General features: G+C 39.6%; 1 protein-coding gene across 10 annotated transcripts in view; it reads right to left on the bottom strand.

The window, feature by feature from the left end:
- The window catches only part of ANAPC1 (anaphase promoting complex subunit 1), a 119,210-nt gene that overhangs the window by 56,863 nt on the left and 50,368 nt on the right, over positions 1 to 11,979 (bottom strand). For all 10 annotated transcript variants that reach the window (XM_074011254.1, XM_074011253.1, XM_074011256.1 and 7 more), the window contains 6 exons: positions 9,289 to 9,557; positions 7,915 to 8,006; positions 6,020 to 6,168; positions 1,145 to 1,223; positions 494 to 530; positions 329 to 399 (listed from right to left, as the gene is read on the bottom strand). In XM_074011254.1, the coding sequence (XP_073867355.1) occupies positions 329 to 399; positions 494 to 530; positions 1,145 to 1,223; positions 6,020 to 6,168; positions 7,915 to 8,006; positions 9,289 to 9,557 (697 nt within the window). The remainder of the gene's footprint in view (positions 1 to 328; positions 400 to 493; positions 531 to 1,144; positions 1,224 to 6,019; positions 6,169 to 7,914; positions 8,007 to 9,288; positions 9,558 to 11,979) is intronic.

The raw sequence follows: 11,979 nt of genomic DNA on the forward strand, positions 1-11,979 counted from the left end.
TGAGTATCACAATGATTTCAGGTGTGTATGTAGGGTGATTAGAGTTCTCCATTCACAGAGACCGGCTTACATAGCCACAGCCTCAAATGGTCCAATGTAATGGCAAATAAAGATACCTTATGCACCAAAATAAAACGCTGGTATCCCAAATATTATTATATGGAACTTCTGAGATTGTCGAGAAAAAAAGAATATGGTTTGAAGAACCATAATCTCAATCTTGTGAGGCCTTTTCACAAAGCCAGAGCCCCTCTCTCCTCGTGCCTTCTAGTTCTAGCTAGTCTGGAGGAAGCAGAGCCTAGTTAGGAGGTAACAAAGACGCTCTTACCTACATTAGTCATCCAGACAACCAATCTTTCAGCTAGACTAGAAACGGACGTAGAATGCCTGAAACTAAACCTATAAGAAAATAAAACATAAAGTTATTAAGCAGAACAATAAATAATATTGTTTGAAGTGTTTGACATAAAAGCACAGTCTAAATAAAAGTTACCTGTTTTCCTCTTGCTCTACTTGCAACTTCTGGGGGGCTAAAAGGCAACAAAATGAAACTTAATTTTGATAGTCATCCTGGTAAAGAAAACATGTAACATGCAGAAGACATTTGAAAATAAGAATCCATTAGCAAACAACATCTAAAAAAAATAATAAAATAAGCAATACTATGGCAGGCTGAAAACTACAGTCAAGGCCTTCAGAATACTCAGGGGACTGGTTAGGACACGCTATGTGTACCCAAATCCGCGCACGCTCAAGTCCTGCAATAGGCCCTGCGGAACCTGCATATGGGTTTCACATCAGAGAATACTGCATTTTCTATCTGCATTTGGCTGAAAATAATTTCATTGTAAGTGGACCCACACACTTCAAACTCATGTTGTTCAAGAGTCAATGGTATAATAATTTCCTTGAGGCTAAAATAGGCCTTTTTACCCACACTGAAAATACAAGATGTGTTAGATTTTTAAGTAATCCTGATACCTGAAAATCAGTTGTGGACAACAGACCACAACAGACCAGAACAGTACTAAAAAGGTAAGACATGGCTGCTAAAGCAAACAAGAAAAATTCAATTCTTTTTTCAATTCTGATATTGACATTTACAAAAATTTGTTTACAAAGGCCTAACATTACACGAACTTACCTATAGTTATTCTGGTTAAATACTGTGAGGATTCATCAGAAACCGAGCTCTCATCACCAAGTATGTACAGTGCAATACTCTGCAAAAGAAGAAAATTAACATTATTTTTCTCTTTTCAGTGACAGCATCTCACTTTGTCACCCAGGCTGGAGTGCAGTGACACAATCAGAGCTCACTGCAGCCTCAAATTCCTTGACTCAAGCAATCCTCCTGCCTTAGCCTCCAGAGTAGCCAGGACTACAGGCATGCACCACTATGCCCAGCTAATTTTTTTATTTATTATTTTTATTTTTTGTAAAGACGGAGTCTCATTGTGTTGCCCAGGCTGGGCTCAAACTCATGACCTGGAGCAATCCTTCTGCCTCAGCCACCCATATATACATATACAAGTGACTCAATAGAAAAGAGCCACCATAAGCTAGAAGGTTACTACAAATGTCTCATTAGCTAAACATCACAGAAAAGAAAAATTTATCACTTGAGGTCAGGAGTTCAAGACCAGCCTGGGCAACATGGCAAAACCCCATCTCTACTAAAAATACAAAAATTAGCCAGGTGTGATGGTATGCACCTGTGGTACCAGTTACTCAGGAGGCTGAGGTGGAAGGATTGCTTAAGCCCAGCGAGGCTGAGGCTGCAGTGAGCCATGATTGCGTCACTGCACTCCAGCCTGGGTGACAGAATAAGATCTTGCCTAGGGAAAAAAAAAAAAAAGTCCAATAAAACATATAATGATGAAAACAAAAACCTATCAACAAGGGCTTCTGTTGATATTTTCAGAATATTTTTATAAATAAAAATAAATTCGGCCGGGCATGGTGGCTCACGCCTGTAATCCCAGCACTTTGGGAGGCTAAGGCGGGCGCATCACGAGGTCAGGAGATCGAGCCCATCCTGGCTAACACAGTGAAACCCCGTCTCTACTAAAAATACAAAAAATTAGCCAGGCGCCTGTAATCCCAGCTACTCGGGAGGCTGAGGCAGGAGAATGGCATGAACCTGGGGGGCGGGGCTTGCAGTGAGCGGAGATTGTGCCACTGCATTCCAGCCTGGGCAACAGTGCAATACTCCATTTCCAAAAAAAAACAAAAAAAAGAACAGAAGTTAAAAAAATAAAAATAAAAAAGTTCATATTTTTATAGTTATTTTCATAAATAAAAATAAATTCATATTTTTATAAATAGATCTCTGAGCTGACAAGTTATAAAGGAATACCAAGAGGATAAAACTTAGATGAAAGGCCAGAGAGATAAACTGAGTACTCATGCCAGTTTTACAGAAAAGACATTCAGAGAAAAATCTACAGAATGGGAGAAAGTATTTGCAAATTATGTATCTGATACATTAATATCTAGAGCATAAAAATGCCTAAACTCAAAAATAAAAATCCAATTTTCAAATATACAAAAGATTTGCATAGATATTTCTTCAAAGAAGATACATAAATGGCCAATAAACACATGAAAATATGTTCAACATCACTAATCATTAAGGATGCAAATCAAAACAACGAGGTATCACTTCATAAATACTAGGATGGCTATAATTTTTAAAAAACAAATAGGAAATAATAATATGTGTTGGCAAGACTGTGGAGAAACTGGAACCCTTCCTCTTGCATTACTAGTAAGGATGTAAAATGGTATAGCCACTACGAAAATGAGTCTAGCAGTTCCTCAAAAAGTTAAACATCAAACTACCTACCATATGACCCAGCAATTCCACCACCCAGTATATGTTAAAAAGAATTGAAAGCAGAGACTTGAACAGATATTTGCGCACCCATGGTTCACAGCAGCACTATTCATAATAGCCAAAAAGTGGAAACAACCCAAGTGTCCATCATCAGATAAAATGATACATTGTGGTATATCCATACAATGGAGTAGTATATAGAATACTGCCTTTAAAACAATGTAATTTTGATAGATGCTACAATATGGATGAACATTGAAAACATTATGCTAACTGAAATAAGCCAGACACAGAGAGACAAACACTGTATGATTCCCATAATACGAGGTACTTACAAGAGACAAATTCATAAGAAACAGAACAGAATTACTAGGGCCTGGGAGGAAGGGGAATGGGGAGTCACTGTCTAATAGGTACAGAATTTATGTTGCGGATGATGAAAAAGTCTTGGGTATGGACAGTGGTGATGGTTACATAACAATGTGAATGTATTCAATGCCACTGGATTGTACACTCAAAAATAATTTCAGGCCAGGCACAGTGGCTCATGCCTGTAACTCCTGCACTTTGGGAGGCCAAGGTGGGCAGATCACCTGAGGTCAGGAGTTCAAGACCAGCCTGGCCAACGTGGTGAACCCCCATCTCTACTAAAAATACAAAAACTAGCCAGACTTGGTGACTCAGGCCTGTAATCCCAGCTACTCGGGAGGCTGAGGCAGGAGAATTGCTTGAACCTGAGCGGCGGAGGTTGCAGTGAGCCGAGATTGTGCCACTGCACTCCAGTGTGGGCAACAGAGTGACTCCGTCTCAAAAAATAATAATAACAATTTCAACAACAAATATTATGTTATATATATTTTGCTATCATTAAAAAAAATCTGTGTTTTTTAAACAGAACCACCATTCTGTATGTCTGTTTTGGAGCCATCGGGAGACTCTGAAGCGCTTCTCATCATGAAGCAGAGCAAAACGTAAAGAAAAAGAAGGGCAGGGGGCAAAGACATTTACAGTCTGCCAACATCTGAGAGAAGGGACAAAAGCATGTGGTTCTCCTGCAAGCCTGGAAAAATTCCACCTAGAAAGGCCCACAATGGGGCCTATGAGCAGGCTGCTCCACGATGGGGGACTGAGGAACAGGTATGCCAAGAAACTTTCCTTACCTGCTGTTACAGTCCTTTGGTTCTATATGAAGGTTTGATCTTGGACATGTATTAACCAGTAACAACAAACTAATTTCTAAAAATAAATAAATAATGAGATTTACAGCTCAAAGTAAACAAAAAATAATTAAAACAAATAAAGATGTGTTTCTTTGAAAACAATTTCAGCAGGATTTTTTTGGTAGTTATAGACAAGCTGATTATAAAAGCAGTATGGGTCAGACGCGGTGGCTCACACCTGTAATCCCAGCACTTTGGGAGGCTAAGCCAGGCGGATCACTTCAGGTTGAAAGTTCAAGACCAGCCTGGCCAATATGGTGAAACTCTGTCTCTACTGAAAACACAAAAAATTAGCCGGGCGTGGTGGCGGGATCCTGCAATCCCAGCTATTTGGGAGGCTGAGGCAGAAGAACTGCTGGAACCTGGAAGGTGGAGGTTGCAGTGAGCTGAGATCACGCCACTGTACTCTAGCCTGGGTGACAGAGCGAGACTCTGTCTCAAAAATAAAAATAAAAATAAAATCAGTATGAAAAGGCAAGAACAGTAATGAAGGGAGGAGTAACACTAATCAATTTTAAGACTTACTATAAAGCTACAGTAATTACAGCATAGACAGCCACAAAGATCAATGAACCAGAATAGAAAGTCCAGAAATAGACACACAAGAATGTGGCCAAATTGACTTTTGACAAAAGTGCAAATGCAATAGAGAAAGGATAGTCTTTTCAAAAAATAGTGCTGAAAGAACTGGATATCCAAATGAAATAATAAAAACCTTGACTTAAAACATGACACATTATAAAAAATTAACAAAATGGATTAGAGATCTAAATGTAAAACAGATAAAGAAACCCAGGAGAAAATCTTCAAAACCTGATGCTAAGCAAAGAATTATTAGACATGACACTAAAAGCAACATCCATTAAAGAAAAATACAGATAAACTAGCTTCATCAAAATTAAACACTTTTGCTCTTCGACGTATTAAGAGAATGAGGAGACAAGAAAAGGTAGAAACTAAAAGAAAATATCTGCAAGCCACATATCTGACAAGACATCATATCAAGAACCCTCAAAACATCATTAGCCATTAGGAAAATGCAAATTAAAGCCACAATGAGGTATAACTACACATCTCTCAGAAAGAAAAAAACAAAAAAGAGTGACAATACCAAACACCAACAAGAATGCAGGTAAATGACCTCTTAAATATTGCTGGTAAAAATGTAAAATGGAAGAGCCACTCAAAAACAGCTGACAGTTTCTTTAAAAAGAAAACATAAACTTAACTATATGACCCATCAATCCTACTCCTAGGTACCTGTCCTAAAGAAAGCAAAACTTACGGCCGGGCGCGGTGGCGCAAGTCTGTAATCCCAGCACTTTGGGAGGCTGAGATGGGCGGATCACGAGGTCAGGAGATCGAGACCATCCTGGCTAACACAGTGAAACACCGTCTCTACTAAAAAATACAAAAAACTAGCCGGGCGTGGTGGCGGGCGCCTGTAGTCCCAGCTACTCGGGAGGCTGAGGCAGGAGAATGGCATGAACCCGGGAGGCGGAGCTTGCAGTGAGCTGAGATCTGGCCACTGCACTCCAGCCCGGGCAAGAGAGCGAGACTCCGTCTCAAAAAAAAAAAAAAAAAGAAAGCAAAACTTATGTTCACATAAAACCCTGAACATGAATACTGACAGCATTTACAATTACTAAAAACTGAAATCAACCCAATTATCTTGAATGGAAAACCAACATGGCACATTCATGCAATAAACTACTAATTGGCCATAGAATGCAATGAACTGTTGATACAGGAAACAACTTGGATGAATCTCAAAATCATGAGAGAAATTTCTGAGGGTGATATAAATGTTCTATATCCTAATTGCAGAATTACATGAATCTATACACATACCAAAATTCACAGAACTATACACAGCAAGAAAAACTTAATATTAGGTGTACTTTTTAAAACTAAATTTTAAAAGAAAAAGGAGATAGGTAGTAACACTCCTCATACATACCAAGACTACAAGTTTGCTTCTTTCACAGATTCCAGGGAGGTAAGGATAAGGTGGCATTCCTTCACCCTTCAGACAAGAACTCACCCACTGATAAATACTTGGTGGCTCAGAAGTAAAAAATGATGGATGATGCATAAATCCTGTTTGACCTTTAATATTAGACAAATACTCAAAAAGATACAAAAATACATTAAGACAACATTATTTTATTTTAAACAGAAGATGGTCAACAGTTACCTGTCATTCTGAAACAACTAGAATAATATTTTTCCAGCCGGGTGCGGTGGCTCACGCCTGTAATCCCAGTACTTTGGGAGGCCAAGGCAGGTGGATCACGAGGTCAGGAGTTAGAGAACAGCCTGGCCAAAATGGTGAAACCCTGTCTCTACTAAAAATACAAAAAAAAATTAGCTGGGCCCGGTGGTGCACACCTGTAGTCCCAGCTACTTGGGAGGCTGAGGCAGAAGAATCGCTTGAACCCGGGAGGTGGAGGTTGCAGTGAGCCAAGATCACGCCTGGGAGACAGAGAGAGACTCTGTCTCAAAAAAAAAGGAATAATATTTTTCCATATTCTCCAAAATGCTTCATGTTTTCTGCCACAGTAAATAAGTGACTATGTTATTAAACATAGAACTTAAATGACTTATATTTTATCTCATCCTGGGTGGAAATTTAGCAAACTCTTGTTCCCAAGGCATATAAAGAATCTAACTAAAGGCTGGGCGCGGTGGCTAACACCTGTAATCCCAGTCCTTTCAGAGGCTGAGACAGGCGGATCACTTGAGGTCAGGAGTTCAAGGCCAGCCTGGCCAACATGGTAAAACCCCATCACTACTAAAAATACAAAAATTAGCCAGGTGTGGTGGCATACACCTGTAATCCCAGGTACTTGGGAGGCTGAGGCAGGAGACTTGCTTGAGCCTGGAAGGTAGACGATGCGGTGAGCCGAGATCATACCACTGTACTCCCATCTGGGCGACAGAGTGTGACTCTCTCTCCAAAAAAAAAAAAGGAATCTAACCAAAATTTTTGTCCTAACCCTAAAGGTGAAAAAAAACAAAAGAATCATCCAGGATTCAACTCTGTTCCAACAACTGGGCCCCAACATTCAGTACCTTTAGCTCAGGGTCTAGGATGATACAGTGGTGATGGAAATGTTCTGTGTCTGTATCTGCACTGTCCAATATGGTAGCACTAGCCCCATGTGGCTACTGAGTTCTCAAAATGCAGCTAGTGCACTGAGGAAACACATGCTTTATTTAATTTAAGTAACATATGGTTAGTGGTACTAACTGGACAGTACAAGTCTAAGTTAAAAGCATCCTTGGTGGCCAGACACGGTGGCTCACACCTGTAATCCCAGCACTTTGGGAGGCCGAGGCGGGCGGATCACGAGGTCAGGAGATCGAGACCATCCTGGCTAACATGGTGAAACCCCGTCTCTACTAAAAATACAAAAAAATGAGCCAGGGATGGTGGCGGGCGCCTGTAGTCCCAGCTACTCAGGAGGCTGAGGCAGGAGAATGGTGTGAACCGGAGAGGCAGAGATTGCAGTGAGCCAAGATCGCACCACTGCACTCCAGCCTGGGCGCCAGAGCGAGACTCCGTCTCAAAAAAAAAAGAAAAAGAAAGCATCCTTGACACTGGAAGCTCTTTCTAAGTTTTTGCAAGTCAGAACCTTAGGGATGGGTAAAATTTTCCCCATACACTGAAGATATTATGGCTTACTATGTGTCAGAAAACAAGCACTACAAACTAAAATCTGCCTGGTGGAAAGACATTGCCCCTGACTTAGAAGCTAATGGTAAGAAATACATCCTGTGCTATTCATTGAGAAAGATACAAGGAAATGTCACTGCACTGTATAGAAAATCTTTAAAAGCACAACCACTTACCTGGATCAATTGTGCACACTTGTCCAGTAGTTCTGACAAGTGTTGGGTAGTCTCTATAGTAATGATCTACATAAGGTCCCAATTTTAAGTCCCTAAAACAGTAAGAGCATGTAAGAAAGAAGGTATTACAGCACTTTCTCCCAACAGAGTTGGAAGGACTCATTACTTCAATCTTTCAATTTAAAAACTTACTTATGAGAAAGAAGATAACCAAATCTAGAGTCTCTTTATTGTATTTTTGGACTTTAAAGTGCCCAGTGTGACAAATGCAACCCAATCTCTTCTTGCTAGTTAAATTTTGTGGAAGTAAAACTTTTGTGGAAGTAAAAGCACCGTGATCTAGCTCTTCCTCTGCTATTTACTAGCTGTGTGACCTTCTATAAGTCATGTTTATAAAACTCAGTATTTTCTTCTAGAAAATGGGGCAATACCAGCTAACTTACTCTGAAATTTTAAAGATTAAATAAGATAAAATATGTTTAAAAAAAAAAACTGATAAAATATAAAACAACATACACATTACTTATTTCAGAGAGCCATGATTATGGTTTGGAAATTAATTACAAAAGAATTTTCATGATAGTAATGACATCCTAAGAGATATTTACCATTGATTAAAATTGCCATGTCTCAGGAATGAATTTCAAGATCTCAAAAAAGACAACAGAAATTAGAAAACATACTATGTCTTAACTCAGAGGTTGACATTTCAATTCAAATTCAACTTCTTTATCACCAAAGGTCACAAAGGTCAAACAACACATAAATATGACCCTAGAATTCTGAGCCATACACAAGGTGCTTCAAAGCTGTTGAAAGGTGTTGAAACATATTATTCTGTGGATCTACTATGAGTGCCTCAAAGACAGGGACAACCTCAGATTGCAGCAAAGATAGCGTAACAAAATGAGTCTGCAACTATCAAACACTCATATCCCTGGAAACAAATTTAGGCAAATCTCCTCATCACTAAAATAGGAAACTTACCTTGTTTGAGACTTTATATGTAAATTATGATTTTGTCAACTATAAAGCACTATTTGAATGTGGATATTAATACAAAACAGCAGATGTTATTCTAGAACTCCCACCACAGTATAGCCAGCCATCCTGTCAAAACGAGAATCTGAGCAGGTCATCTCCATTTTCTCGTGACCTTCCACTAATCTCAGGACAGAGACTAAAAGTCCCTGCATGGCTCACAGGCCCTTATAAAACCAGTATTTTCAAACAACTCTGTGGTTTACAGGAGATGCCCTAGTTTTCTGAGAAGGTAGATTTCAGAAACTTATTTACAAGGTCCCCATGTGATATCATGGAAAAGACAGTCATCTAAGGACTTCCTGGCAGTTTCTAAGCTACAAACAAATTTACCTTGCCAACTGAACAAGAAGGTCAACAAGTGAACAAATTCCTTCTCCCATTAGAGTATTCAACTTAAGCTCCTCATACACAAGGTGAAGAACGAAAAAAATTGCAGGTATGTGAGTAAAGAGAAGTGTAGAAGAATCCAGACTGAGATTCTGTGAAAAATCCTCATCCTTCATCTGTGAAGCTTCTGAAGGACTCAAACATAAAGATCTGTTCAAAAGATGAGACTCAACATTCTGGTGGTAGTCTGAATTTAGTAAATATTCCCAGTCCTGAGAAGAATAAAAAGAATATTAATTTTTTAAAATAATACCTCCTTATAGTATCATTAGAAAAGAAAATTAATAATTAATTCACTTAAAACAATTCAAGTTTCATTTTCACATTAAGCTGATCTAAGAGTATATTTAAAAAAAAAAAAAAAAGACAATGCTAAGAATGAAGTAACTATAAAATAGCAAGCAACTTCCAGATGCCAATTATAAATGTTAAGGCAAGCCACCTTTAAAACACATTAAAAAAAAATCTTACCATGCCCTTTTAGGAAAGACATTGGAAGAAGAATTATACTATTTAGGTAGAGATTGAGAGAGAAAATTTAAGATTATCTCAAGCTAGATTTTATAGGAAAAGTAGATGGCAGGTTAGTGGGCCACTACACTGAACTGTGTTTTGGTAAGAGGGAAGGTCCACCTGCATTCAGCTGATGTATTCATCTTTCCACATGTATAAGATGCCAGGGCTAGTAATATAATCTAATAATCAACTGGTTTTTATATTCAGACTGATTAGACTACATTTTCCAAATATTCAGTCTATTTTGGTTCTACTTGTGATTTACTGCATTTGGTTCAGAGAATGTGGTTTATGCTATTTCCAGATCTTGGAACTTACTGGTGTTTTTACAAGGCTTAATATAGTGTGTTATTCTAACTTAAAAATTCTTGGACTGGATACAGAAAGAACTAACCATAAAAGAAAAAACTAATAAATAAAATAAAAAAACTAATAAAAAACTAATAAAAAACCTAAAAGTGCTGCGATTACAGGCATGAATTTTAATTTAAAAGAAATTAAATTAAAAGAAATTAAAATTACAAATTTCTTTTAAATTAAAATTCACACCCATAATCGCAGCACTTTGGGAGATAGAGGCAGGAGGACTGCTGAAGCCCAGGAGTTTGAGACCAGCCTGGGGAACATATTATGGTAAGACCTTGTCTCTACCAAAAAAATTTAAAAATTAGCCAGGCATGATGGTGCATACCAGTAGTCCTAGCTACTCAGAGGCTGAGGTAGAAGGATGGCTTGAGCCTAGGAGTTCGAGATTCAGTCAGCTACAATAGCATAGCTGAAGTCCAGACAACAAAGTGAGACCCTATCTCAAAAAAGAAAGGAAAAGAAAAGAAAAGAAAGAAAGAAAAGAAGCAAAATGAAAGAAAGAAAGAAGAAGAAACAAAGAAAGAAGGAAAGAAAAGAAAGAGACAGAGGAGAGAGGGAGAGAGGGAGGGAGGAAGGGAAGGAAGGAAGGAAGGAAGGAAGGAAGGAAGGAAGGAAGGAAGGAAGGAAGGAAGGAAGGGAGGGAGGGAGGGAGGGAGGGAGGGAGGGAGGGAGGGAGGGAAAAATACACACACACACACACACACACACACACACACATATATGTCCATGGGCCGGGCATGGTGGCTCACACCTGTAATCTCAGCACTTTGGGAGACCAAGGTGGGCAGATTACTTGAGGCCAGGAGTTTGAGACCAGACTGGCCAACATGGCAAAACCCCATCTCTACTAAAAATACAAAAATTAGCCAGGCATCATGGCACACGCCTGTAATTCTAGCTACTGGGGAGGCTGAGGCATGAGAATTGCCTGAACTCAGGAGTCAAGAGGTTAGAGTGAGCCGACATTGCATCACTGCACTCCAGCCTGGGCGACAAAGCAAGACTCTGTCTTAATAAAAAAACCAAACAAGGAAATTTTATGGCATTATAACAATATTCTGTGTCTTTATAGGAGTGTGGGTTACCTGAGTGTGTATATATTAAAACTGATCAAACTGTAAATTCAAGATGTATTTCATTTTTGTAAATTATACTATAATTTTAAAAAATACATTTGGGCCACTTAAGAATATACCATGGAGGCCAGGTGCGGTGGCTCATGCCTGTAATCCCAGCACTTTGGGAAGCCGAGGCGGCGGATCACTTGAGGTCAGGAGTTCGAGACCAGCCTGGCCAATATGGTGAAATGCTGTCTCTACCAAAACTACAAAAATTAGCTGGGCATGGAGGCGGACACCTGTAATCCCAGCTGTTCAGGAGGCTGAGCTAGGAGAACTGCTTGAACCTGGGAAGTGGAGGTTGCAGTGAGCTCAGATCGTGCCACTGCACTCCAGCCTGGGCAACATGAGCTATAATCTGTCTCAAAAAAAAAAAAAAAGAGGCCGGGCGCAGTGGCTCAAGCCTGTAATCCCAGCACTTTGGGAGGCCGAGACGGGTGGATCACAAGGTCAGGAGATCGAGACCATCCTGGCTAACACAGTGAAACCCCGTCTCTACTAAAAAACGCCAAAAAACTAGCCGGGCGAGGTGGCAGGCGTCTGTAGTCCCAGCTGCTCGGGAGGCTGAGGTAGGAGAACGGCGTAAACCCGGGAGGCGGAGCTTGCAATGAGCTGAGATCCGGCCACTGCACTC

Source organism: Macaca fascicularis, chromosome 13 (genome assembly GCF_037993035.2).
Source record: "Macaca fascicularis isolate 582-1 chromosome 13, T2T-MFA8v1.1".
Lineage (NCBI taxonomy): Eukaryota > Metazoa > Chordata > Mammalia > Primates > Cercopithecidae > Macaca > Macaca fascicularis.